This window comes from Syngnathus acus, chromosome 13, assembly GCF_901709675.1.
Source record: "Syngnathus acus chromosome 13, fSynAcu1.2, whole genome shotgun sequence".
NCBI lineage: Eukaryota > Metazoa > Chordata > Actinopteri > Syngnathiformes > Syngnathidae > Syngnathus > Syngnathus acus.
Window position 1 is genome coordinate 11,276,933 of NC_051098.1, and position 26,348 is coordinate 11,303,280.

The window sequence follows — 26,348 nt, forward strand, 5'->3', positions numbered from 1 at the left end:
ATTATCCATCCTTGAAGGTTATTTTTCAATTCTCTTCCCAACTTCAACATGTAAAACAAGTTTTGCGTCATGACTGCGCAATGATGGCAACAGTGACGATCTTGAAGCTACGTTGCGCATCACTACTAATGGCAGCTGGGTAGATGCCGTGGATTCAACTTTCAAGGTGAGTTTCATCTAAATAAATTCTACTTTGTGCAAGCGTATGGTTATTTTCCACGGTCCAAAATGACATGTCTTATAGGAACCATGTCACCTTACGTTTCATAACTACAGATTCGCATTACGCTAATGCATTATTCAGCTAGTTGACGTGAACGCGGACGCCAGATTAGTAAACATTACATTTATTTATATCAGCAATCGTTTTAGCGTGATTGACTAGTAATTCAGCCACAGACATGCACGTGGACAACTCCACACTAAATGCACGAATTGCATGTATTTTCTGGTTTTCTGCTAGCAGCCAGAGAGTTCAACCTACCTGTTCGGGCAAACATGCAAGTCAGTCTGGTTGCAGTTGCTTGCAAGTCGCCAGACGTTCATTTGTCTTTTATACGATTCTTAGACTTGCCGTAGTTTCCTCAACCGTGCAAATCAAAATGGTAAAAGTACTCACACTGTTTTGACAAAGTAAGAATGCAAAAATGCAGATGGAAAAAGATGCCATATTCTGGGAGAAGACGTCTGATCACCATGTTTAAATTAATAGTTGTATTGAGTGGACTTCACCAAATCACATCTTTGTTATGACTTCATCTTTACTAACCAATCCGTGTTTTAACTTCTTTTTACAGAATGTTTCGGGGCTCACAGCTGGTGATCAGCTCATGTCCGTTAAGGTCACATCTGCGACTCAATGAGTCCATCTGTACCCGCGCTGGATGGTGTTTGAATGAATGGAGGCATGAAGGCATTTTTGGAAGATGGACACATTCGTCACTCTCTACAGAGGCTGGAGCCTGTCCGACAAAGTATTCTCTTTTTAACTCACAATGTGACAGCAAACTAAGTCAAGAGGCCTCATTACAAAACCTAAAATCCACAGATCCTGCTAAGTCTCCTTCAAAGCAAGCTGTGAACGTTCGAGACAGTTTATCAAACGCAGCTTGCCGTCTATCTCGGAGAAGATCTCAAGATATTTGTCATCCTTTGCACAATTTAAAGAATACAACAAACTATGGCCATTTTTGCTCCAGACAGAAGACTGTCAGCTCCTTGCAATGGTTAGAAAATGTCCGCACAAGAGCACAAGCCTATAGCCTTTCTTCTCACCAAACCAGAGCAATTCATGGAGTCTGGAGTGAGTGTCTTACTCCAGAAAATGAAAACAGGTGTCGACGGAACCTGGCGCCCAATTTGAAGATGTATAATGTGGAGAAGGGCAATAAAACTCAGAGCCAAGGAAAGAGTCAGGGAGTATGGGCGTCCATTTTGGCATTGCTCTGCAGTGTCGAGGGAGAACCAGCATTTCTCTTCACGCTGCGCTCCAGCACGTTGAAGGGGCACAGGGGGGACGTCAGGTCAGTAGCGGCATGTGGTAAATATTCTGCACATTTTGTTGAGTCCTCATTTCCACATCTGGTGTAGCTTTGCTGGGGGAAAGAGTGATCCATCAGACGGTGATGTGGTGGTCACTGCGCTGAGGGAGGCCCGGGAAGAGCTTGGTATTCACGTGCCAACAGAAAATGTTTGGGGTGTCCTCAAGCCACTCAGGGACAGGGTAAGACTTTCTTTCACTCTATTGTTTTTTGCGTGTGATGGGAAAATGAAACTTGAAATTCAGAGAGTGCCCTCTAGAGGATTAAAAAAATACAACTGCTTCATGAAGCAAATTTGAAGCTTTTTTTCCCCCCAACACTAATGTAAACGGCCCGGGTTAGGAAACACACTTAATTCTCCGGCGCCGTGCGTACACACACTTTACGATGATGCTAAGTCATGTGACTTGAACTTATACTTGTCATTTGGCCTTTATTTAGTCAGGGATGATGGTGGCTCCTGTGCTTGCTAACATAGGCCCACTTGAGGAGTTGTCCTTCCAACCAAATCCTGCAGAGGTAAAGAACTATCTTATAATTTAAGCCGGACTTCTGATGATAGCAACATTCAAGCCATTGTCTTTCTCTTTGGTTCTCAGGTAGAGGAGATTTTTACGTTGTCTTTGTCCCATTTGTGCGACCCACAAAACCGTGGGTACACACACTTCCGCAGAGGGGACAGGTACAGCTACACGATGCCGGTGTTTCGTAACGGGAAGCACCGCGTATGGGGCCTGACCGCTATTGCCTTAGACCAGTCACTAAAACTTCTTGTCCCATCACATCTGCAGTGAAGCACAATCATCGAATGGCTCAGAGTTCAAATTTAATCATGTGCAGTCAAGCTTCAACTTTTTCTGCACAATTTTTACTTGTTCTCACAGAGTTCCTTTAATTGAAGTCAGCCAATTTGCTATGATGAAACCGCTTTGACTTGTTGCACATCTTCTGATTGACTGAATGGAATGAATTGATTAAATGAGTTTCCATAAGTTATTTGCAGCTTACAAGACGATATGTGAAATCCGTGAGTCCCGGATATTTATTATTACATTTATCACGTTTTTACCTCACTCAGAATCAAACCTGTACTATTTCAGATTGAACATATTATATTATGTCAGAACATGGTATGTTCAAGGACAAATGCATTAAAGATCACTTGGAAAAATTTGCTTCCGGTCGTTTTTATTCCTTGTACCTTGACAAGGCAATAAAGGAAATAGTACCAAGTGGAATACTGGAAATGTCTTGCAGTTAAGAGACCAGCTGATATATTAAATTTTTTAGAGGAATTTGGATCATCTAACTTTTGAACCTTTTCCAAAATGACTTTAACTCTTTCATATTGCTTTTAGTGCTTTACTTTTGTAGCGATCAAGGCACCGAGCACTCAAAGGGGTCCTGTGTGTCGGGCAGGAGGTGGCAGTTGAAGGGCCAGCTAAAGGAGAAAAGATCCAAGGCTTGGCTGCACTTCTGCTCGGCCGAGGAGCAGACAGAGCGGCAGGGCTGGAGGACGCCTCCGTGAGGGTTGCACTGTGGCAAGAACATCCCGCAAACCAGTTTGCGCAATGGCTCGAAGCAGGCAAGCTCCATCAGAACCTTTGGCAAGATCATAGAGGAAAGAAATGCAGATGTGATACAATTCAAAACAAGTCTTAACTCAATGCATTCTACCCTGTACTGTCGCAGAAGAGTGGTAGCTTCTCGCTGATCGGCGATGGAGAGCCAAATGTTGGGGAATGAGGTGAGGTTGTAGCTAAGACCCTGACACATCTCCACCTCGATTGACTCACACGGGGAAGCTGGTGACATCAAGAAAATAGCATAATCCAGTTAAGTACAGACAAACCTCTACTCAAAACAATACAAAAAGGTCAAGACCCATATTTTTGGTGACAGGAACATTTACAATTATTTTCTTGACAGTTGCCATGGAAATAACAGATCGATTGCATTTACTCACTGAAGGGAGGATAAGTGGAGTTGCTGCAATCTCGTTCATCTGCTCCATCAGGGCAGTCGTTCCAGCCATCGCACAACCAACGCGGGTGAAGACACTCGCCGCTACTGCAGGCAAACTGCTTCGGACCGCATGTCCCTTTAACAAGCAAGTCACAAATTTAATTTGTCAATTAATTGATCAAATAACGATTGTGAGTTTTGCAATTTAGAAGAGTTTGGCATGTGCCGTGAAGTTTAGAGGTCAAATTAAGTTCATCTGTAATTTTAATTTTATCCAGTGATGCATGGTATATAAAAAAATAACTTTTGTGACAATGTGTCTTATCGTGAGAGGAACAACTCACTATCCAGCAGCGATATGGACTGATAGGTTGCGTTAAAGCCGCTGTCAGCCACTCCCTCGTCAGCCACAAACAGCACAGTCATGTGTTGGCCGGATGAGGTCAGGTCAGGTGGGAGGGTGGTGCCACAAAACCTGACACGGAATAAAAAACCTTTAGAGATGAACTAAAAGAGAAATGGCGAGCCAGCAAAATATCTCAGGTCCAACATTAGCATCCTTGTACTCAAAATGATGCTAATACAATGTGTGGCAATCTGGCTCCCTCTAGTGGTACATCATATAATTGCTGAATTGAAAACTTACTAATATATTCCAATATTAAAACCACAATATGTCTTACCTTCCCAGAACTCTTCCAGCATCAGTGTTGCTGCTGTCATGCACCTCCACATAGTCAAAGTCACACACATCCTGAGTCTCCAGGCTGAAGTTTCTGAAGTGCAGCGTGATGACGTGACCGTCCTCAACGGAGATTTGCCATACGCAAAACTAAGGCGATGGAACGGTATGTTTATGGTGTGGTAACCAATGCAAAATTTTTATAAATGTACCTGCTGCTGAGGGTATGGCCTTGGGTGGTTTGGACTTGCCAGGAAGCCGTATGGCCCAATTTTCTGCCCGCCGCATTCTGTAAAGGAACAGCAAAAATGAGATAATTAAGGAATTTGTGGGACGTCAATTTTACTTCGCTGAATGAGATCCCATTCTCTCACCTCTGTGTTTACGGCTGCAGTTAGCCTCGTCTTTTTGGTCATGGCAATTTGGATGGCCGTCGCACACCGACGCAGGCAGCAGACAGCGGCCACTGTCGCACATGAACTCGTCTCTGGAGCAACTTTCTGAGAAACAAGCACACGGGTGCACATTACATGGATAGATATGACACATGAGCATGTTGCATATGGGCAGGTAACAAATGAAAGGATTTTCCTTTAGTTTGTCATCCATGCACACAAACCACTGACTGTGTCCAGGCAGCAAGGCCTTGTACTGAGCCGAAAAGCCATTGCCTGCAATGCTGCCATCAGAATGGAAGGTCACCCATACTGTGCTGCTGTTTGTGTTGACTGTTGGTGGCGCTACTGCGCCACAAAACCTACAGAACACAAGTTTTATTGGCGGCATATTCAAATATTATGTTAGGTAGGGATGACTTAAACGTTGGAGGGGGCCACAATTTGCCAAAACTAACATTGAGTTGCAAGTCAATTTAGGCTTTTTCTTTTTTCCACAGAAATCAACTCACTTAAATTTTAATCTTCTGGAACTACTAAGTTTGCCATACCATTGCAAATGTAGCATAAAACCCTGTGTTAGTGCAACTAAGCCACATTAGCCCCCTAGTGGTAAATGGTGAAAGTACAGATTTCTTTTTTTAATATATTATTTTTTGTTTTCACGTTTACCCAACACACCAATTTCGAATGTTTATTAGTATTAGGGCTGACCTGTTGGTGATAAAGCATAACAAGCATGCAATGTAAAAAATAATCAGTATGTGAATTCTATTAGTGCAATACTGAATTGTATACTTGTGTTAACTATGATGGTCCACTAACCTTGTGACCACAGAGCTGTCTTCTAGATGCTCCTGTACCTCCAGCCAGTCAAACAAACAGGGAGAGGGACCCTCAATATTCAAAAAGGTCACATGGATCTGAATTAATTGAGGGGGCGTAGCTTGGATGACCCACACACACAAGGTGTTGGGGGGATAGGAGCCCGGGTAGTTTGGTGAGTTGAAAAAACCTTCGGAATCCGTCAAAAATCCACCACAACCTGAAAGGAAGGAAAGCTGTCTGCTCCGTAACCAAAAAAGCATCAGCCTTGACGAGATGAACATATTTGTGTCCTACGTGTTTCAGTCGTAGGGATGCTGGCAGGGTGGAGTACTGGCACACTGTCTAGCTGGCTTCTGTTTGCAGGAATTGAAGGTAATTCCCCACCTCCTGCACTCAACGGGTCCGGAGGGCTGGTGGACAACAGTTGCTCCTCAAGCTCCTGACCTTTCATCTCTTCATCCATAACAGAATGTAAAAACAAAAAAATAATTGTATTACAATCCGTTTGTAATTTGCTAAGCAGACACTCACGTGTGAGGATGAGGGCCAGTGTCAGGCCGAGGGCCACAACCAGGAGCAGGGCAGCGACAGAGACCACTACCTTCCCCCAGCCACAACCTGCACCCCGCAAAGGTAGAACACACACCACGAAGAGACCCCAGCCTCGACCTGAATGTTTACACACAAACACCTTTATCGGGATTGTGGCAAGACATTTGAAAGAATCTACTCTTGGATCAAATTTTGCAGGCAGAAATCCTCTGGATATTTTTTTTTTTTTACTTGCAAAGCTACTAGTTGGTGGTTTGATGGGCTCAGGGGTAATTGAGGTCATTCCAAATCCCTCCACATGCTCTTCTCGCTCTCCTTCCAACTCAAAGGCAGGATTGCAGAACACATTCTGGACAAAGAATGATAGGAAAAATCGACAATTTATATCACAGGTGAATAGCACCAAGAAAAGGTTAAGCAAATAACAATTATAGCAATTATCTTGTCAACGCAATCAGCGTCACCATCATGGTTGATCTTTCTCACCTTGTAAATGTCCGAAGCGTCCGAGTCAACGACTACTCGAGTGAGATCCGACATCTTTGGTCCGCTGCTGTTTTGTTAGCGAACCCATTAGAAAAGTTGAAAGAATGAATCCAAATGGAGAGCTCTCGTGATGCGAGTCCTCATGTGCATCAGAACAGCACAAAGGTGGCCATCCATCAACAAGCTCCAGGTAGAAATATTAATAATGTCAAAAACGCCATAACAAACGCACTTCTTGTGGTTTGTTGTGTGAGAGCTTCTAATACACTTTTTAAAACTCTTTTCCAAAGCCAAGTCAGCTGAGAGGGCTTAGCCCTGAAGGAGGGGGCACGGAAAGGTGGGGCTCCAGGTTTAAGTCCAATAATCCCTGATTTTTTAGGATAACCTATGTTTTATTCACAGGCAAGTTTCAATGCAATATCCAACAGATTTGGATAGAGAGGGATTATTTTTCCAACATCCTCTTCGCATTTATTTTTGTGTGTGTATTGGTCTAATAGCTTGGGCTAAAATAAAGACAAATAACTCATGAATTAATATGAGTTACTACAGTAACTAACCAAACACTGCGACTTGCAATTTTTAAAAAATTCACAATGTCAATGTACACAAAATTCAAAAGTACAAGTGTGACATAACATAAATCAGTAAAACAATAATAGATTACAACAATAATACAAATAAATCTATGATTTTATCACTTTTCCATGAAACAATCTGGAAATATTCTTCAGCACTAAATTTATCCGGACACAATATGGATAATTGCGATGCATTTATGTCCTTTTCGTCGAAACTGTTTCATCCATCAAAGTTTTCCGTTTACGCAGATTACGCTGAGGTTCACACGGGAGTATTTCGCTTTCACCTCCTTCTTCGCCACCCCGTCCCTTTTCATTTCCCGATAGTTCAGTCGAGGGGCCACTCGAACAAAATGCCCTCTGAGTTCCTACTGCCCGTACGCCTTCTTCTATCACTCTTGTCAGGACACTGATGGCAGTCGTGAGGTCGGATACGGCGCTGACCAGTTGCCTGGTATGTCCAACGATGGCCTGCGTGTCCCGTCGGGAAGCACGCATAACAGATGACACGACTCGGACCTCTTTTACAATGGATTGTAAGCCATGTTGAAGGGCTGCAGACTGATTTTTCTGCAGCTGGAGCATCTCCTTGTCAATGTCCTCATAAGATGAATTCTTCTGAGGCTCTGCAGAGACGTCTGTTGGTGATTTTGGTTGACTTGATTGCGGCGCTGATTCTGGAGCTTCTAATGGAGTCACTGATAAAACAGAATTGCTGGTTTGAAGAATCACAAGGAACATAAAAAAAAAATCATGTCGCTTTAAGTGGTGACTGCACAAAATTAACATTTGTGTGCAACAGCAAAACTATGTGCAGCACAAAATATTCTTTAATATAACTAATAACAGAAATGTGTTTGTTGACGTGGTCCTACCTTTGGGTTCAGTTTTTGGTTCAAGGATGTCAAATTCTTCAATTTCAATGTTCTCATCGCAGAAGGTCATCTGCAACTGTTCCAAAATCGCAGAGAGAGGTATGTCTTGCGCTGCCGATCCCCCGACTGTTTTATTAGCAGCCGATTTATTATTAGCCATTTTTTCTTTTGTTCTTCTTCGGATATCTTGCCATCTTTTCTTAACCTCATCTGGGGTTCTACTTGTTTTACCCACAGCATTGACTTTCTTACAGATTGTCTCCCATATTGCGTTTCTTCTGTTTATATTTAGATTTCTTTCCTGCAACTCACCAATGTGCTTGTTTGCTTCTTCCACTAACACTGCCAACTCCATCACTTCAAACTTCATTTTGCGCTTGCGGTTCTCTCCCACATTTTCCATGCTGAAAACGATCAGATGGCGCAAATCCGATCAAAGAGGAAAGGTAAAGATACAAACATCGGCGTCGCCAACTTGGATCACAACACTAGGCTAGGCGTTCTTCTTCGTAGATTGTTTTCAGTATTTATTTATAGCGCCTCTTGTGTTCTGGCACGTCATTGCACCACTACTACATTGTTATTGTCAAAATGTGATATAAAATCTCTTACTGCCAGGTTCTAAAATATCTTTTTATTTGAGAAATGATTCACTACAACATGCAGATGTTCATTGAGCACACTTGATACACAGCTTTATGTACAAAAGTACATTGTTTTGCTTTCTGAGACAATATCACCACTCACATATTAACCATTTAGAATCAATATTCTTTCATTGTTCATAAATGTGATGAGCGCCATCAGCCTTCAGTGAACTGACGAAATAAGACTTCTGATTGGCTGTCTTTAAAGTCAGGGACAAAGTGGATACTGAGAATCTCGGAGAATCCCTCGGAGAGAGCAGGTGCCACAAAGTGCTTCCTGCTCATCAAGAGAAAGCAAGCAAGACAGGAAGAGTCATTAGAAAGGATTCACATGTAATCTAGGAAATATCAAGACAAATAAGATCATTGTTTTTGACTGGAGTTACTCACTTATAGCTTTGGAAAATCATGTCATTGACTTTGGCATGTTTGCTGTCTGAGGGCGCCATCTCGCGGAACTGGCAACAACAGTAAAAATACATGATGAAAATGTAACCGTTTATTCAACAGAACACATGTGACAGCATGGAACGGTGAATCATACTCTATTGTTGTGTTTGGCTTGTTCCAGGGTGGCTGAAAATTGAAAACAGCGACAGGGCACACCCGCCGCCTTGGCCACATCCACATAACTAGAAAAAGGTAAAGACAACCAGAGCTTACATAAACAATACAATTCATTCAACCGTGGCATCCAGTCGTATGATGCAGAAGCCAATATAAAAGACAAATATTATGACCATGAATATGCAGGAACAAAGGCTAGTTAGTCAGAGCACTCTTTTTTTTTTTTTTTCATTTCAACCGCTTAGCATCACACGAAGCTCTCATCTAGAAGTATCGCTAACTATATACTACCGGTAATAAAAGAAATATATTTTGTGGGCTACCGTTTGCGAGACTCTGGGTCAGGGTTGGTGTTGTCTACGGCGACGCTGCGGCCCTCCTTCAGAGCACGCTCACATGCTGCCACACAGCTTTGCCATGAGCCCAGTGTGTCCTGAAGAGAACACCACAAATTCACATCAGCAACTGGTATTTCACTGTAGAGCTGGGATAAATAGGATTTAGATAATAAAGACAATTTTGACGACTCACCCTGTTGACGTATGCGTAACCTTTTGGGATAATATGGGTGTGAAAGAATGTGGACTTGCCTGCTGCAAAAAACAAAAAGACAAAAGATTTGGAGGGCACCATTGAGTGATACAGGAACAACACAAAGAAAAACACTGGCAGCATTTACATACAAGCGGGGAAACCCACGGCCACTATGACTTCTGTCTTGCTAGCCGTGAGAGACGCAGACGGCGGGTCGTACAGTCTGGCGCTGGAGTCCAGTTTTCTCTGGAATTCAGATTTTAATTTAAAAAAGGAAATCTAGACAATGTGGATAGTGCGGTATATGCACGACATATTTTCCACTGACGGGGTCAAATTGCGGTAGACTATAAGAGGCGGTCTTCCAACCCAGGAAGTACTCCTCTGGAGTGTGGAACTTCAGGCCGAGATTCAGAGCAAACTGCAGACATAAAAAATACACAAATTTTAGTTTAAGTTTATATTTGACCACCTGTGCATAAATTATTTTTAAATAATAAAAAAACAAAACACATCCAGAATACAAAGAGGGCCAACCAGTCGGTCACTGCAGGAGAAGTCCTTCTTCTTCTTGCCTGGAGCCCAGTTCTCTGGTCTGCCTGCAGCATCTTTGGGTATAAACAGTTGGAGTTAATGGCAAAACCAATTTTAAGTTAAGCAGGGTTGTCAGCATCAGTTGAATGTAACTAATAAATAAATTTAAATTAGGTTTAAAATCAAGTAATCATTCAAGGTAACTGTGGTGACAATGGTGATCAAATGATACATATCATAACGCATTCAGACTTCCTACACAAACTCACCTCCGACATAAAAACTTTGCGTGTTGTCTACAGGAATACCATCATTGGCCTATTTGGGAAAGACACACATAAGTTTTTAAAAAAAAAAAAAAGCACAACGTCAACCACATGCTACGTAGCATGCTTTAGGGTAGCACCCGAGATTTGATTTATTGTTTCGAGATATTCTTCCACTGTCTACCTGATTGAGCTTGACTGTAATGTACCTTCTCACACAAGTGATTCCACATTCCCACTGCAGGTTTCCTGTAGATTCCTGGACCAGCTGCCACAAACACCTGTGAAACAGACAACAATCCACACGTCAGCTTTGTGGACACTGCAAAGGGAGATTGAATTTGATCATTGATCTATTTTTGCATCTAGAAAACATTCAGACAGCTTTTAGATTCCCTAATTATTCAATAGGATAATTGATTTAAAAAAATGACGACAGCCCTAGTCTGTGTATATTGTTCGTTCCACCATTCAAACCTGCACGGGCAGCTGCAGTGTGGCGAGGATGTCCTCCACTTTCGATTTGAAGACTTCTGGTCTCAGTTTTCCTCGAGCGATCCCCATCTGGTTGGTAAAAAACACCACCTAGACAAACCAAACCGACACATCATGTGATTGATTTAATTAGGCTTGTCTTTAGCTAATATCCCCGTTTTGCTCTTCCTACCTTGTATCCTTTCTTGATCAAGCTGGTGAGCCGAGGTTGAATTTCAGGGTAGAGAATCCTGTTAATGATATACAAAAATGAGACAAAATCTCTTCCATTTGTGAAGGTACATGAATCATTTGGATTTTGGGGCTTCAGGGAAACTGACATACTTCCAATCATCGGGTGCAGTGGGAAAGACTTTGCCTGACTTTGTGGTGATGATGCAACCATCAATGTCAAACCCAGCAATCTGGAGATGAAGACTCATGAATGAATACAATGTTTTTTCAGTTTGGCAGAATACGACCGATGCCCACCTTATCACTCCCTCTGACGCCTGCTGCAGTATAAAGCATGAGGTTGGCAATTTGCTGCCAAGAGTTCTTTAGACAGGCCGAGGAAGAAAAAGATGCAGGCTGTGTTTCAGTTGCAGCTGGGCTCCGGTTCCGTTTCTCACCGATGGCTGTCTCTGCCAACTCCTGGAGTTGCCTGAGCTTTTCTTCTGCTCGTTTCTCATTCTCATCTTCACTCGCCTCCTCGTTGTTCCAATCACTAGAGGCTTCCTCATCTCCTCTGTGACGCTTTGCATCAAGATGTCCTCTCTCTGGGCTAAGCGGCCTTTTTAAGGACTAGAAATGTTATGAAAATCACAAGTCTGCAGCTAAAATACAGCTTAAAAAATAAATTAGTTTACCTTTACGGGAGAGGTAGGAAAGAAATCCTTTATAGTGCGCTTTGGTGGACTCCATGGTGATCCTTTTTCGTTCCCATTCTTCCCACCTTTTGTTTTGTTTGAATTGTTGAGTCCTCTTTGGACCATACCAGAAGCAGGTCTCGCTGAGCTCGAGGTGAAGCACACTTTGAATGGATACTGCTGGTTGACTAGGTAGAGGGTGCCACCGTGACTGAGTTTACCAGATTGGCATCGGCCAAGCTTCTCACCCTCCAAGAAACTGGGATTGGGACCCAGCTGGGGAAGAGTAAGAATACTTATGTTGTGAATTTTATACAGTTATCAAAACATGCAGGTTAGATATATTACCATTTATTTAGACATAATGACACCTGAGGCAAAGATAAATATGAACTGCTGCAAGAGATGTGGGGGGGGCTACAACTGTTTCCAAAATAGGATGGGCGCATGACTCTAGTTTAAAATGTTTGTTTTCCTACCTGAGTGACAACCACATCCTGGTCTGCAAAACAAGCCACCACCTTCACTGAAAAAACACATGACTGTCACAATTACACAAAATCACACACCCATTCAAAAAAGGATGTTTGAGTTCAACTAAACAAATGCAAGTTTGTGGAATTGCTTGATAAAATAAACACATTTGCAGTCAGTATTCAATGCTGTTTTGAGTGTTGATCAGGAGGAATTTTAATCAACGATTAAAGCTAGGAAATTAAAAAGATTATCTATTTGAAGAGAAATTTGGCAAAAGCCTGAGTGTTAAATTTACCCTGATGTCTTGAGCACTTCTTGTCGACCACTCCGGTGACTGGACCTCGACCCAGCACCACGGCTCGTCCATCCTCCAAAAGGACCTGAGCGCCGGATGAACTCACCAAAACGCACGACATTTCAGCAACACAGTCAAGTCGTGAAGATCTGAACGACAACGTCTTTATTTTCACTTTAAACTGTGATTTGTTTTGATCAAGAGTGGTAATACTTGTGAGTATCAACGGTCCTTCTGATAATAGGACCACCCGGAAACGTGGTGAGTTGTATAGTTCCGACCACGCGAAACGTTTCTGCGATCCCAAGAATACAAATAAGATATTTAGAATACAGACATTTCTTCCGTTGTATCTCACGCTTAAATATGACTGACTTTCGATTTAATGAGGAAAACCGGAGAAACAGTACAAGAGGTAGGGAAGTAACTGATTTGGAGTAGTTCCTCTTTTTTGTTTGTAAATTTTAAGCGTTTTACCTTGAGCGCAGGGTGACGGGACGACATCAAAATACATTTGTTCTATGTACCTTATGCGACTCGATTATGTAATAATAATGAACTGTTTTTATCCCTTTTTAGAGGCAATAATTTAACCAAACTACTGTGACGACCTTGCTTTATTTACCTTGCGTATCTTACATTAAAACGAGACTGGATCATCAAGTTTACCAGGGCGTATCCCTTGAAGAGAAATGATCCAAATCTAAGGCTTTGGATAGACATGTTATCACCCAATCGTGTTTGTTCCTGATCTTTGTCAAAAGTCTCTGAGTGGGTTATTCTCACTTGACTCCCCGCCTCTATTGTACTACCGCACTCGAGTATAATTACAGTGCGCACTATCAGTTCCTCGGCTTCGGCTGCAAGTTGCAGGTAAATTTGTGACTTTGTGGTTCTGTGCAGACTTTGCTATCACTTGGTAGAGAACGCCTAAAGATTCTGGTTGATGGGATGCAATGTTTAACGAATCTATTATATATATATTTTTTTAAATAATACTTGTCTGTTTTTGATATAAATTGCAGGATTAATTTTTTGCCATGGCGACCCAAAAAAGTCATAATGAGGGAGCCTTCTTGTCCCTGATGAGAGACTTAAAAGAAGTGGACCTGCGTGGCTCTAATGTTCCCAGCGCCCTGTTGCTGACTGGAGAACATGCATTTCCTTTGGTCATAAACAGCCAAGGCCAGGTGCTGATGGCTGCCTCTCGGTACGGCTCCGGAAGAATTGTGGTCCTGGGACATGAAGGGTACCTGACAAAATTAACCGATCTGGTGGAAAATGCGGTCCTTTGGCTGAGAGGAGATGGCAACCCGTCGGTGGGGGTCAACAAGAATGTTAAAGCAGTGGCTGTTCATCTCAACAAATCCAGTATCCCATCCAAAGTTGTTGAGGCATTCCAAAAGAGTTTGAATCTTGGTGTGTATGTAACAGACGCCTCCAGCGTAACTACAGATGGGAAGGACCTGGTGGCATTTCTGAAAAACGGTGGAGGGGTGTTGATTGGAGGGCAAGGATGGAGTTGGGCCTCAGACCACCCAAAGGAGAACACGCTGCTTGGATTTGGAGGGAATAAAGTGTCTGCTGTGACCGGTATCTACTTCTCTCAACATGATGCTGATGCTGAATTGGTGCCCGTCTACCCTCAGATTCCAGCTTCTTGGATGCGTGTAGTGTATGTAAATTCTAATATCTTAGATGTGTTGTTAACTACATGTCTAGATTAACACTGTTACTTAAAGTATTGCTATATTTTACACCTCTCCACTCTAGATCATTTATTATACATTTTCAATTCTTGTCAAATTATCCTTGACCTTTATTACTTACCTTTGTAATTGAAATAGTAGAGGTCAATGTCAGGAAGATTTATTTGTTGTTCTAATCGTGTGCTCTAAACCCATTCGTTGTTCTTAAAATGCAGATTGGACAAAGAGTTTGAGGATGACTTGGAATTCTTACTTCAGGGGATATCTGAGTTTGACATTACGGGCAACGCGATTGCTTCGGAGATTCTAGTTCATGGACGGCTCGCCTTCCCAATCGGAATGACAGAAGATGCACGGCCCTTCCTGGCAGCCTCTTATTATGGCCTTGGACGTGTTATTGTTGTGAGCCAAGAAGGATATTTGGAACGAGAGGTAACGTTTGTGCAGAATTGCGTATTATTAGGTGTCATTTTAAATGTGTCATGTGAGGAACACACTTTTTTCATCACAGGAACTGGCTCCATTTTGGACCAATGCTATTCACTGGTTGGATGGAGGGCGACACGGGACTGTTGGCATCCTGCAACATAAAGCCCTCGACAATCTCAAGAAATCTGGGTTCAAGTGTGAGAAGAGCGACTTCAGGAATGACCTGAGTGTATTTGTTTGTTCCGCATACAGTGACAAACATGCACAAGAGATCCACAACTTTGTGGCGGAGGGGGGAGGTCTGCTGATTGGTGGCCATGCTTGGTACTGGGCACAGTCACACAAAGACCAAAACCCCTTCACAGAATTCTCAGGTATTATATTCTACCGCAAGACTGCTGAGGTTTTTTACAGCTTCCTGGTATCCGAATTGACACGGGTTGTACTTGCAGGGAACAAGATCCTGAACAAAATGGGCTTGAGCCTGTTGCCTGACACCATTCGGGGCGGTGTTTTCAAAACCTCTGTGCCCAGCCAGATTGGGAAAGACACGTATCACTTCTGCCACCTTCTACAACGGTTTGTCGCTCACGTAACAGAGGAAGAGGAACTTACCGATAATGAGGAACAACACCTGAAAAGATTTGGCAAGGACTGTAGTGCCTTCTTAAAAATGGAAGCTCATGATCGCTGTTCATACGCTCAAGTCCTGTCCAGCCTTACGCACGTCCTGAAGAAATCAGGCCTCCCTCAGGTAGAACCAATCAGGTCTTTGGTTGCTGTTTTATATTATACATATATAATCACATTCAAGCACTTTAACCACCACCTCAATTTGTCTTAGGTGTGTGACACTTGCCCAGTGAAAAGCCCCAAAGAGCATCTCCTGCTCAACATGGGCCCTGAGGTTTACAAGGTTTGCCCCAATCCTGACAGCCTGTTGCCTTACCTCATCAAGGAGAAACCCTTGTTGCCTGTTGTCTATAATTACAGGATCCCGTTGAATGTCAACACAGCGGGTAAGGCCTTTTTATTTCCCCCAGTATTTGAAGGTACAGTATGATATTGTGTGTTTCTATTTATGCATCAGAACGTGAAGAGTGGATCAGTACTGGGCTCTATCTTTCTCATGGTATGAAGACCTACATAGCGATTCCTGAACAGATCGTCAACAAGGGATGGAAGGTATGTCACAAATAAACAAATCCAAATGATCATTATTCGGAATGATTCTGTTCCTGCTGCATTCCTTCCGATGGCACGGTGTCAAATCTCTTTAACCCAAAAAAATGCATGTTATGTTTATGCCCCGCCCCTCACCCAAAGATAAACTCCCACTCAAGCTTGATAATGACAATCATTACAATGGGTGTTTTTACCTAAAGAATTTGAACTTAACATTGTCTGCACGGATCTTTTCTATTCCGCCACAGGTCCAAATTGGTTGTCAAACAGACTATCTTAAGCATGAGGAACTGAAGAGAGCACCCAGTGTTCACACGCAATTTCCCATTGAGACTGAGATGATCCAGGTGTGGAATTTGTGGGGAGGTCTCATCTACTTGGTGGCCCCACCTAAAACCCAAGTGGGTGGGGTCGAAATCACAGTGCAGGTAGCTGTGCCAGCACCATATTATAAATCGGGTGAGGATGATGATTTTTATTTTTTGTGTCCTTTCTGCGGTTAAAACATGATATGTGGCCATCTCCATGAAATGACATTGAAAAATATATTTTCTATATTTGGAGCCTAAAAATTCACAGTTGTGTTAAATATTCTCATTACCATGATAAAAAAAAACGTTCAAATGAAAAACAAGGTGTGCCTCACCAGCTATTGGCCTGGCATGTGCAGTCAAGCCCTGAAATTGTTTATACCCCGCGGGTATGAATTATTTTGGGGCTTAACTCTGTCTAGTCTATTTGTAGCAGATGTAGGCCAACAATCAAGCCCAAAATAATTCACACCCGTGGGGTATAAACAATTTCGGGCTTGACTGTACATTATACAGTTTACAGTCGCCTCTGCAAATCTGTAAGCCATAGTTACGTAAACCATAAGGCCGTTTTAAAATCTGTATCCCTCTGCTCTTTTCAGGTGTGACAACACGAGCCAATTGGGCCATGCTGCAAACAGCTCCTTCCCCTTGGGCAGAGTTGGAGTTTGAAAATATCATACTCACAGTACCATCAGATGTCGTCAGGAATCTGGATAGACCAGATTTGCTGGCAGCTTTCTGGGACGCAATCATGAAAGGCATTGCTGACTTAGCCGCCAAGCCGCACAAGTTCCCTCGCAAAGAACGCTTCGTTGCGGATGTGCAGATTTCTTATGGTATGTATGTACTGTATGGACGCCAAAGAGTCTATACAAAACATCACTATAGAACTAGCAAAAATAATTTTTGGGGGGAAAACAACTGATGGAGAGTTATTATTTTTATCACTTTTCAGGTTGGATGCACGCCGGGTACCCCATCATGATGCACAAGGCCTCGGCAGATGCACTGGTCAACCTGGAGCTTGCCAAGACTAAAGGCCTATGGGGGCCGATCCACGAGCTTGGCCACAACCAGCAGCGAGATCCCTGGGAGTTCCGGCCACACACTACAGAGTGCACGTGCAATATTTGGTCGGTGTACATCAATGAGGAGGTGTTGGGGATCAGCAGGGAAAAGGTGAACTCATTTTTCTTCTTTGACTATTTTAGGATGATATTGTTTTAAATTGACAACATTGGTTTTTCAATATAGGCTCATGGAGATGTCACTGCAGAAAAGAGAAAGAAACGATTGGAGGAATTTGTAAAAGGAGGCAGGCAACTCAGCAAATGGGAGGTGTGGGTGGCTCTTGAAACATATTTGCAGGTGAGAGACAAGAACCACCTATTTATTTATTTTTTTAGAGACGTTAGTACATTCCTAAGGAATAACAAGGCCTACGTGACCGTGAAGCCTTAACACACCTGTTTGACCTGAAATGAAACTGATGCGGATGAATGACACATGTGCCCTTTCACCTAGCTCCAGGAAAGATTTGGCTGGGATGCCTTCAAGAAGGTGTTTGCGACGTACCTCAAGATAACCGAATATCCAAAGGACAACAACGGCAAGATGAATCTGTATGCGGAGACTTTCTCCAAAACCGTGGGGATGAACTTGTGTGGATTCTTTAAGGCATGGAGCTGGCCAATAGAGAAGGCTACAGAGAAGAAAGTAGCCAACCTTCCAACCTGGGTGGACCACCCAATGGTCCGGTTTGGTTGAATGAGCTATGTTGTCAAATGTGTCAAGATCTGTGCTTTGCCTTCATTAAGGTGACTCTTTTCCATATATTTTGCCAAGTGTTGGTGTTGTACTACCCTCAATGAAATAAGCACACCGGGGAATTTCATACCTTTCTCACAGATTAACTTTTTATCATATGGGTAAAAAAAAAATTAAAACATTGAAACTTGGGTTTTATAAAACACTTAGGGTGATGGTACAATTGTAAATAACCTTGTCGGGTTTTAAATATATTTGTATTTACACCGTAAACTGGCCAATGAGCATTTACATGGATTACATTTACATAAACATTTGCTTCTTAATTTTAGAAGTACAAAATGGATGGGTGTAAATTTGTATGATAGCAAAAAATGGTGACGGTGTGCTTACGAGCACACATTTAAGTTAATTAAATGACATAACTAATCATTTTAAGGTCAAAACAGTCAATCATTTGCTGCCCCAGGTGTCACAATAATGACGTAAAAGAATGCAGTCATTAACTTTTGCAATGCAATGTTAACACAGGTAGAGCAGCATTTCAAGTTCCCATTAAGAATGTTTTGCCAAAGTAGACTGCTGTAGGTGTGGCGCAATTACTTAAAGAGAAACCTTGAAAACAATCAACTGGGACAACAATAAACTGCATTGCAGAAATCAAACATTATTCGCCAACAAGCGTAAAGTCTTAGTTATTATCTAAGCCAAGAATGAGCTATTTAAAATAATGCACTAATTTCGTGCATTTTTTCTTCACAAAAATCAAATCATTCAAAATGTTTGTATTATTCAAGTACTATGTTTTGTCCTACAATGTTTGTCCTACAAATCCTCAAAAGCAGAACCAGTGTAACCACCAGTAACCAATGCCTGCCATCTAGTGGTTAATATTATAAACGGATCATATCATAAAATATCTTAAAACTATTTCATGGGCAACAATATTATTGCGAAACCCGAACAAAAATAAAATGAAATCTTCAACACTGATGAACAACGGAGGTTTGCTCCTAAAAAAATGATTAAAACAAAATATATTTGGAAAACAATCCGGAAGTGATTCTAAGTAACCATACGGAGGTCCATTGTAGCAGAGGAAACGTTTACAAACGTCGAGAAAACGTTACAATAAATTCATCTAGGGTGTGATTGCGCATGCGTGTTGCTCATGCACGACCTAATACCAATTAACGCCAGCCTTTACAAATATAAATATTAATTACATTAATAGTGAATTCAAATCAGTGCAAAATGTCCTTATAAATCTGCCTTTCTTTAAATTCAGCACCGCAAATGAACGTGTTCGCCGACTGACTTGTTGCAAAACAAAGAGCGCACGTCCTTTGAACGTCACTTATGTATATACTATCACATTCATGGAAGAGTTCATTTATTGCGGTAGTTGTGTACATAAATAGACAAGACGAAGGCATGGAACAGTAGCTCACGTCATATCTACAGTTGAACAACTATTATGATTATGACTCGTTATGACGTCCCTAATATCAACAATGCTGAATATCAGTTCAGCCGTCTTGAAAGCTGAGGGATCTCCTCTACTGACATTTCTATTACGGCTTTCCGCTTGAAAAGGGAAATTTCAACTTGAACACGCTCTCTATGACGTCCCCAGTCAGTAAATTAGAAGTTCCAGAAAGGTGGACAAGGAACCGCTGACGCTGAAAAGCAAACTGAGCTTTGGAAAATGTCTTCATGGACAAGCTCGGAGTCTTCAGCCTCATCTGTTTCTTCAAGTAAGTGTACTTGGTTTACTTAAATGACTTATTGGGTCAAAAGAAACGTCTACATTATTATTATTATTATTCAATTATTTAATTATTTAATTGTTTATTATTATTATTATATTGGGGGAGTTTCATTTACTCACATGTTAATATTAGATGAGTTAGCCTATCCGTTTTATGATTAAAAGAATAATTAAAAATTGTGCAGGTTACTATGAGAATGGAGTAAGCAGACTTGTCCCACTTTTAAGGCGATAGGCCCGAGGGCGCTGTCCAGTGCTGAATCCAGGGCCCCGAGCGAAATTTTACTTAATTTGTTTTGCTTTTTTCCCCCTCTTGTTTGTCCTGAGGGTTTGGATGATAGTCTTTGCTAAATCACCAAAATTGCAAAGATCCATGGATGGAGCAGTTCCAGAACCACCATGCTTCTCACAGACTAACAGTGTCCTCAATTCTATTCCATTTACTTGGTATATTTAACGACTGACTTGACAGTGGTGTCGTGTCTTTACTTGTTTTGCAGTGAAAGTGACAAAGCCCGAAGTCAAGATTGGCAAGGTTTTGTACAGCAAGTCCAATGCTTACTCCGTCCTGGATTTCATCGGTGAAGGATGCTATGGGAAAGTGGCGGTGTGCAGAAATTTGGAAACGTTCGAGGTGGTAGCCATCAAGATCTTGAAAAATGACCCTACCATCAAACAGGACACAGAGAAAGAGCTGTCCATGCTGAAAATGATCAGTGTCATGGATGCAGATAGCACCAACGTGGTCAAGTTCTTTGAGCAGTTTGAGCACGAGGGAAACATCTGTTTGGTGTTTGAGGTATTGGACTGCGATCTCATCTATCTACTGAAAGAACGACAACGTCAGCCGTTGTCTCTGGACGAAATCCGCGGCATTACCCATCAGCTCCTTGTGGCTTTGGTCACCCTGAAGCATCTCGGTATCTTACATGCTGACATTAAACCTGACAATATAATGATTGTTAATAGAAAAGAGCAGCCCTTGAAGGTGAAACTGATTGACTTTGGCAATGCCATTCCAGCATCCAAAATTAAGCTGGGCTTAGAAATTCAACCAGTGGGATATCGAGCTCCAGAAATTACCCTTGGGCTCCCTTACAACGAGAACATAGACGTCTGGAGCGTTGGCTGCATCATGGCTTTCCTCTTCCTGCCTGGAAACCTATTTGCTGTCAACTGTGAATATCAAATGATGAAGCATATCATCTGCGTTCTGGGCCAGCCAGACGACTACCTACTTCAAGCTGGGAAATACACTGAGAACTATTTCACTGAAGATGAGGAGGCTGGGGTTTCTCATTATCGCCTCATGACACCTGAAGAATTTGAAGCGGCAAATAATGAGAAACCCAAACAACAGGATTCTTGCAGAGAGATTCCCAAACCCCTGGAAGATATGATCGCGTTGCCTCCTGACGAAGAGAGTACGGAAGGTGAAGTGGAGAACAGGAAGGCTTTCTTAGACCTGCTCAAACAGATGTTGCATCTGGACGGGCAGCAGAGAATCTCTGCTTCGCAAGCATTACAGCATCCTTTCATCACAATGCCCCAACAGGCCGACAGTGGCCGCTTGAGCTCTCTGATAGCCATACGCGTGTCAAACGATGAACTACAAATCCCTCCTTCAGAAGAGAATGTTGACTTTGATTCCAAGACGAGCATTTTCAAACGGATTCGGAAATTCATACGCCGAATTTCCGCTGCATTTTATCGCATGGCAACGCTACTGGACTCACTCTAGATTCCCAATTAGCAAATATTTTCATTTAGGTGTACTTGAAATTGTATTTTTATCTCGGGTTGAGCAAATTGAAAAGTTTGATTCACGGAATCCTCTTGACAACTTCTTGTCGTCATGGAAATGTAGTCTGCTGGGCTGATTTTGTGCTGAGTCATCACATCACTGTGAGCAATGTCAAGGACTCATACTGGCTACTTCCATCGACAATATTGCACGATTGAATTTATATATTATTATTATAAGGCAAACCAATTTCCTCAAGTGTAGATGTTGTATGTCTTTGAGGTCATCTTGAAAGAACGTGAAAAAAGAAATTCTGGAACGCTCATCTTTATTTGTTTGTCGCTTAAAATTGGATGAACAGCCTCGGTGCTGTAAAAGGGAATGACAAATCATTTTGTTTTGCCGTTTGAATAGAAAATATATCTTAACAATATGTATCTTTGGCACGATGAGATAATAAATGACCGTCTCAAATGCTGCAGCTATTGTGGAAGAGCTCCCCTACTGGTTGATTTGAGAACTCCTGCAGGAACTCGCCGAATTCATCCAAGGAGAATTTCTCCACCCAGTTGTCCTCTGTGTTTCTTGCTGCAGCGGCGCCCGCTTGAATGGGCCTCTCATTGTTGTCCACGCAGCAGTATGCATTCCACAGGTAGTCTGGGATGTTGACACGCCTCACATTGTTCTTCACAATCCAGTTATCCGCAGAAGGTACCGCACCCACCAAAACGTAGGCCTTGGAACACTTTTTGCGGAAAAGATCGTTAAGTTGAGACTCGTGGATTCTCCATGCGTCCTGATTCATTTTGGGGTTCTGCGGAACCACGTTGGTGAGGGTGAATGTGGCATTGCGGCCAGGAACTGTAAAAATAGCGGTGAGGGATTAAAATGCCTACTGAGAAGACAATGACCTAATCCTCAAAATAAAAATAATGAAAGACAATTCTTGAAGCAGTTATATTACTCAGAAATTGAAGACCCATGAGACTATCTCTCGGTTACCTGCATGGTGTCCGTTGGGGTTGAGGTGACCTCGGTCAAAGCCAGAGTGTGTGTAGTCCTCATTGAGAGCCTGTTTCTCCCCCAGGTAGATCCCAGGATAATCTTTCCCCAGCCAGTAACCATCCTTCATCTCTGCTTGCCACGATTTATTTACCAGCTAGAAGAACATCAGAAACAGTTGGCACTTTTATCGGATTGTCTCTGCATTGATTCGTGACCTCTGCAGATTTTGCACACTATTATCATAATTATTCATCGTTGTACCAACCTGAGGCTCTACAAACCACCTTCTCTCCCGTCCACCTCCATTGCTGGGCTCGAACACGTATGCAGAGTAAACTGCAATACGGTGGTGTGTGTCGTACAAAGTGGCAAAGTGATACCTGCACGTATGAAGAGCCTCATTACTTGTCAAAAACACTTTTTAAAAATTATTATTATACGGAGCACCAGTGACTATTTTCAACACACTTGCTTATCATTTTGAATAGAAAATCAAAACACGTTCAAAATCTTTCACCTTGCAATTCAGTATCAAGCATCTGTCCCATAACTTTTGTCCACAGTGTATTTTGTCATATGGAAGCTACAATGCCACGATTTACCGGTTAGCAAATCGCTGACAGAGATGAGCAGTGCCAGGTGTTGAAGACCCCCATCTTGGCACTTTGCTTTTGTAGAAATACTTCGAGCATTCAGGCACATCCTGAGGCAAATTATAAATGTTTACAATTACTGAGAGCACAAACATGCTTTGAGTATTCACTTAAATGCTTCATTTCCCAGAGTGATAAACACCAAACAAACCTCAAATTGTTCCACAAGGTCTCCATGAACAAAAAGGAAGAGTGGCAGAAGAGTGCACAGAGTTGCCAAGGTTTCCATCTTGGATTTCTTAGATTGAAGAGAATTAAAAGGTGAGAAATCTAAACTGTTCATTCACTGTGTGTGTACGTGCACTCACCATGCCTCACACTCGTCGGCCGCCGCACTGTGCAGCGAAGGGAGAGAGGGACTTTCATATATACCACACGTTTCCACATCACCTTTCACCTGTACTAACTTTGTTTATCTCATCTTAAGCTACCACGTGTGCGTGTGTGTGTGTGTATTAAATGCTTTTTGAGGTCATGAGAATACTATAATAAATTGTGTAGTCAACTAATTAAGTAATTAACAGACACGAGACTAATGTGGAAATTATTCTGGCATAAATAATATGGAGATTTTGATGATTTGAAATGTAGAATTTCTTTACTTATGTATCAAGAGCTTCAAATATAAAATCCTTTCAGGCTAAGTAATAATTCATTAGAAGCAGATCCATTTTATACAGCTTGATGATGACATAACATTGCGGTCATGTAGAGCTGAAGCAAATGTGTCAGAGTGGAATAAAACATAAGTGTGGTTGACGGATTTGCTTACAAATTGGCACATGGCTGCTCTGGGTTATCACTTTCTTCATGTGTTGCTTTTCCCACGATCACAGCACAGACGGTGTGAAAACATCACTCAAAGGTTTTGCTCTTACTTGATCACATCACCACTCAAATTAGCCAAACTATTGGATACATATCTAAATATAGGCGGATTCTGTTGAACATTGACAGAGCTAAAGGGTGGAGTCGGGGGGCAGTGCCTCCTCAATCCCCCAAATATGCTTGGACTCCCTCCATTTTAACAGCATTTTTGGAAGATTTTTCAATTTGTAAAGAAATATAATGTTTTGAAGAACCCCAGAGATACCTTGGAAGGGCCTCAATGGGGAAAAAAAAAATCCCATCCCCGCCCCAGAAACGAGAAACTTAAGCTATCAAATTTTTGTATTGGAAAAAATGAATAGAATTGTACACCGTGTTTCTTTTTGCTGTTGCTGTGGCAATATTTTCTCTATTAAATACCAAGAGTTGGCTTTTATTTTACTAACAAGTGGACTGGTCGCACAGAGCAACCAGGATGAAGTGTAAAATGTCTTCTGAGTAACACAGCAGCTGCAAAAATGCTGTTTCACAAAAATAAGGCACCATGCCCATCACCCTAACTCCCCACTACCCAACCAGCTGAACACACACATTTAGTGTTCACCAGTGCTCATGAATGTCAGTATGAGTCAAGATGGACTTCTGTTCCCCTTCTAATATCAGTCAAGTTTAATTTATTCATTTATTGAGGGTCGATTGAATTAAAAGAACCAACTGAACTGAATGTTAATTTGAAATGAAGCCAAATAAAACTATGGAGGCGAAATAGAACAAACAGGGAACATTGGGGATTAGATCATCAGGCTTTATTTAATCAGACTCATATTTTCCCATTACTTTGCCCTGTGTTCATTTTTCACATTAACGACCCAGCATCAAAATGACTGAGAGACGTTAGGCAACAGGACATGAAGTTGTAACTGCGTTTGCGGAGTGTAATTATTATTTTTTCTTTATTAAGGACCTGAAATGAAACAAATGTTTAATGACTCATATTGTTTTGATTGTTATTTTTTTTCCCCCATGTGCAAACACAATAAACAAGAAAGGGCAGACTGATAATAAAGTGTAAATCAAATGCAATTAGTTTGAATGATAAAACTTTATTGTCTGATGCTGAAAGCATAAAGGGATCAGATTCAAAAATGACAAAATCAAACAGCTGTGGTATTTTCGAATTTAACGTACCTGTTATGATAACGATGAGGTGAATTGTATTTATGTATTTATGTATTTGTTTATTTATTTATGTATTTATTTATTTAAATAATATTAACCCACCCACGCAGGCACTGAATGGACTTGCCCAAGGGGGAAAAAAAAAGGATGTTACTTAATTCTGCCTCTAGGTTGCAGTATTGAATTGTGTTTTTCCACTTCACCTCCTTGTTCTTTCCCCCCATTTAAATCGCAATTGCAAGATTATTCAATTGCTCCTCCTCAACCAGAAAAAAATATACTTGAGAAATTCATGATCCAGTCTGCTGGGCTGCGTTATTAAAACTAATACAAATAATGAACAGGCTTGTCTCAGGTGAAGAATTAAAATGGTCTGAGACTGATAATCATTAAAGATAACTATGAGTGGCAGAAAATTATAGTCGATTAGATTATGATTTGCTGGGTTGTATTTTGAAAAGCATTACCTTTATCAGAGCAAATAATTATTCATAGTGTTTCTTCAAGAAACTGTCAATCAAAACTGCCCTTGCACTTAAAACGTGGTCACTGGTCGGTTAGCATAAAATTTTTCATTTAATTTGATTTCAATTTCGACAAAGCTCAAATTTCGCTCAATCGTTTACAAAAGACTCCATTATGAAATATTCTCTCAGTACAAAACCATGCTCAGTTTTATTTTCTTCTTCATAATTATGACAGCCATACAGTCAAAGTAAAATGTCATATTTACTCAAATACTTTACAGCCATGCTATTATTAATTATGAGAGATGACTGGAATTTAGTTTATGGTCAGCAATTTCTTCTGTTTTGTCTTTCACTTTCTACATAATTACTTGTCTGGCCGCACCAAAGGCAGATGGCACGACAGAAATCTCAAAGCAGACCGAAGAAAGAATAAGAATTCCATTCCAAACTGATGAAATCCCCCTCCCACCACCACCACCACCACCACCACCACCACCACCAATCTACAAACAGAAATACAAACCACTTCTTCTGCCCCCCCCTCCCCATTCCTCTTATTGTCCAGCCTCATTCATTTTTCATTTTTAAGTCATTTCATTTCAGATGCATTCATTTTCAATATATTTATGTATGAGTCTTCCTGACTCTTTCCCCCATACTTGCCCCTCCCCCTGTTTTTTTTTTAATTCCTCTCTCCTTTCCTCTTTCTTTCTTTCTCCATCCTCA

At 41.6% G+C, this 26,348-nt stretch overlaps 7 protein-coding genes and 1 long non-coding RNA gene across 12 annotated transcripts; 4 read left to right on the plus strand and 4 right to left on the minus strand.

Annotated features, from left to right (window-relative positions):
* The first annotated feature begins 22 nt into the window (after positions 1-22).
* Positions 23-2,712, plus strand: nudt8 (nudix (nucleoside diphosphate linked moiety X)-type motif 8). The gene is made up of 5 exons (XM_037266906.1): positions 23-166; positions 798-1,523; positions 1,591-1,723; positions 1,983-2,060; positions 2,141-2,712. The coding sequence occupies exons 1-5, from the start codon at positions 144-146 to the stop codon at positions 2,333-2,335; spliced, it is 1,155 nt and encodes a 384-aa protein (XP_037122801.1). The 5' UTR covers positions 23-143; the 3' UTR covers positions 2,336-2,712.
* LOC119132029 (membrane frizzled-related protein) lies at positions 2,482-6,695 on the minus strand. 2 transcript variants are annotated; one of them, XM_037266902.1, is made up of 13 exons: positions 6,450-6,695; positions 6,195-6,312; positions 5,943-6,080; positions 5,706-5,864; positions 5,409-5,628; positions 4,815-4,945; positions 4,563-4,688; positions 4,401-4,477; positions 4,190-4,338; positions 3,851-3,981; positions 3,508-3,642; positions 3,219-3,346; positions 2,482-3,143 (listed from the first exon to the last, which is right to left on the minus strand). In XM_037266902.1, exons 1-13 carry the CDS (start codon positions 6,501-6,503, stop codon positions 2,919-2,921), a joined length of 1,791 nt encoding a protein of 596 aa, XP_037122797.1. In that variant the 5' UTR covers positions 6,504-6,695; the 3' UTR covers positions 2,482-2,918. The 2 variants fall into 2 exon arrangements, with proteins under 2 accessions (XP_037122797.1, XP_037122796.1); XM_037266901.1 differs by having other exon boundaries at positions 4,563-4,945.
* On the plus strand, positions 4,243-8,916 carry LOC119132036. The gene is made up of 5 exons (XR_005099777.1): positions 4,243-4,354; positions 5,422-5,583; positions 5,715-5,783; positions 5,935-6,044; positions 7,931-8,916. It is a non-coding gene; the product is annotated as an uncharacterized LOC119132036 (long non-coding RNA).
* Positions 6,970-8,400, minus strand: LOC119132034. Of its 2 annotated transcripts, none has more exons than XM_037266909.1 (2): positions 8,218-8,400; positions 6,970-7,728 (listed from the first exon to the last, which is right to left on the minus strand). In XM_037266909.1, exons 1-2 carry the CDS (start codon positions 8,306-8,308, stop codon positions 7,226-7,228), a joined length of 594 nt encoding a protein of 197 aa, XP_037122804.1. In that variant the 5' UTR covers positions 8,309-8,400; the 3' UTR covers positions 6,970-7,225. The 2 variants fall into 2 exon arrangements, with proteins under 2 accessions (XP_037122804.1, XP_037122803.1); XM_037266908.1 differs by having other exon boundaries at positions 7,906-8,387.
* Positions 8,621-12,724, minus strand: LOC119132030 (polynucleotide kinase 3'-phosphatase). The gene is made up of 17 exons (XM_037266903.1): positions 12,569-12,724; positions 12,276-12,322; positions 11,797-12,072; positions 11,420-11,731; positions 11,273-11,352; positions 11,121-11,178; positions 10,931-11,038; positions 10,663-10,734; positions 10,457-10,505; positions 10,191-10,261; positions 9,982-10,074; positions 9,803-9,899; positions 9,651-9,712; positions 9,443-9,552; positions 9,097-9,184; positions 8,943-9,010; positions 8,621-8,829 (listed from the first exon to the last, which is right to left on the minus strand). The coding sequence occupies exons 1-17, from the start codon at positions 12,687-12,689 to the stop codon at positions 8,709-8,711; spliced, it is 1,833 nt and encodes a 610-aa protein (XP_037122798.1). The 5' UTR covers positions 12,690-12,724; the 3' UTR covers positions 8,621-8,708.
* On the plus strand, positions 12,701-18,145 carry zgc:162193 (TRPM8 channel-associated factor homolog). Of its 3 annotated transcripts, none has more exons than XM_037266900.1 (12): positions 12,701-12,829; positions 13,594-14,243; positions 14,493-14,709; positions 14,789-15,080; positions 15,159-15,460; positions 15,551-15,725; positions 15,797-15,891; positions 16,140-16,350; positions 16,805-17,041; positions 17,161-17,384; positions 17,460-17,573; positions 17,730-18,145. In XM_037266900.1, exons 2-12 carry the CDS (start codon positions 13,609-13,611, stop codon positions 17,970-17,972), a joined length of 2,745 nt encoding a protein of 914 aa, XP_037122795.1. In that variant the 5' UTR covers positions 12,701-12,829; positions 13,594-13,608; the 3' UTR covers positions 17,973-18,145. The 3 variants fall into 3 exon arrangements, with proteins under 3 accessions (XP_037122795.1, XP_037122794.1, XP_037122792.1); XM_037266899.1 differs by lacking the exon at positions 12,701-12,829 and adding an exon at positions 13,129-13,441 and having other exon boundaries at positions 13,588-14,243; XM_037266897.1 differs by lacking the exon at positions 12,701-12,829 and adding an exon at positions 13,130-13,441.
* Positions 18,146-18,632: 487 nt separating this feature from the next.
* On the plus strand, positions 18,633-21,977 carry LOC119132032 (homeodomain-interacting protein kinase 2-like). Its single transcript, XM_037266905.1, has 2 exons — positions 18,633-19,729; positions 20,244-21,977. The coding sequence occupies exons 1-2, from the start codon at positions 19,681-19,683 to the stop codon at positions 21,482-21,484; spliced, it is 1,290 nt and encodes a 429-aa protein (XP_037122800.1). The 5' UTR covers positions 18,633-19,680; the 3' UTR covers positions 21,485-21,977.
* si:dkey-243k1.3 (endonuclease domain-containing 1 protein-like) lies at positions 21,799-23,531 on the minus strand. Its single transcript, XM_037266910.1, has 6 exons — positions 23,454-23,531; positions 23,297-23,383; positions 23,095-23,195; positions 22,758-22,872; positions 22,490-22,646; positions 21,799-22,348 (listed from the first exon to the last, which is right to left on the minus strand). The coding sequence occupies exons 1-6, from the start codon at positions 23,454-23,456 to the stop codon at positions 21,957-21,959; spliced, it is 855 nt and encodes a 284-aa protein (XP_037122805.1). The 5' UTR covers positions 23,457-23,531; the 3' UTR covers positions 21,799-21,956.
* Between the last annotated feature and the right edge of the window lie 2,817 nt (positions 23,532-26,348).

Coding starts and splice junctions, on each gene's coding strand:
- nudt8 (XM_037266906.1), top strand. CDS start 144: ATGCCGTGGATTCAACTTTCAAG. Junction 1,524..1,590: donor GGGCACAGGGGGGACGTCAG/GTCAGTAGCGGC, acceptor CATCTGGTGTAG/CTTTGCTGGGGGAAAGAGTG. Junction 2,061..2,140: donor TCCAACCAAATCCTGCAGAG/GTAAAGAACTAT, acceptor TTTGGTTCTCAG/GTAGAGGAGATTTTTACGTT.
- LOC119132029 (XM_037266901.1), bottom strand. CDS start 6,503: ATGTCGGATCTCACTCGAGTAGTCGTTGACTCGGACGCTTCGGACATT. Junction 5,865..5,942: donor ACTGGCCCTCATCCTCACAC/GTGAGTGTCTGC, acceptor TTATGGATGAAG/AGATGAAAGGTCAGGAGCTT. Junction 3,982..4,189: donor GCTGGAAGAGTTCTGGGAAG/GTAAGACATATT, acceptor ATTCCGTGTCAG/GTTTTGTGGCACCACCCTCC.
- LOC119132034 (XM_037266908.1), bottom strand. CDS start 8,308: ATGGAAAATGTGGGAGAGAACCGCAAGCGCAAAATGAAGTTTGAAGTG. Junction 7,729..7,905: donor ACCAAAAACTGAACCCAAAG/GTAGGACCACGT, acceptor CTGTTTTATCAG/TGACTCCATTAGAAGCTCCA.
- LOC119132030 (XM_037266903.1), bottom strand. CDS start 12,689: ATGTCGTGCGTTTTGGTGAGTTCATCCGGCGCTCAGGTCCTTTTGGAG. Junction 10,262..10,456: donor GCAAAGTTTTTATGTCGGAG/GTGAGTTTGTGT, acceptor TTATACCCAAAG/ATGCTGCAGGCAGACCAGAG. Junction 10,075..10,190: donor TCTCCTGCAGTGACCGACTG/GTTGGCCCTCTT, acceptor TTATGTCTGCAG/TTTGCTCTGAATCTCGGCCT.
- zgc:162193 (XM_037266900.1), top strand. CDS start 13,609: ATGGCGACCCAAAAAAGTCATAATGAGGGAGCCTTCTTGTCCCTGATG. Junction 15,726..15,796: donor GTTGAATGTCAACACAGCGG/GTAAGGCCTTTT, acceptor TTTATGCATCAG/AACGTGAAGAGTGGATCAGT. Junction 16,351..16,804: donor AGCACCATATTATAAATCGG/GTGAGGATGATG, acceptor TGCTCTTTTCAG/GTGTGACAACACGAGCCAAT.
- LOC119132032 (XM_037266905.1), top strand. CDS start 19,681: ATGTCTTCATGGACAAGCTCGGAGTCTTCAGCCTCATCTGTTTCTTCA. Junction 19,730..20,243: donor AGCCTCATCTGTTTCTTCAA/GTAAGTGTACTT, acceptor CTTGTTTTGCAG/TGAAAGTGACAAAGCCCGAA.
- si:dkey-243k1.3 (XM_037266910.1), bottom strand. Junction 23,196..23,296: donor ACCTTGTGGAACAATTTGAG/GTTTGTTTGGTG, acceptor AATTTGCCTCAG/GATGTGCCTGAATGCTCGAA. Junction 22,647..22,757: donor GGTGGTTTGTAGAGCCTCAG/GTTGGTACAACG, acceptor ATGTTCTTCTAG/CTGGTAAATAAATCGTGGCA.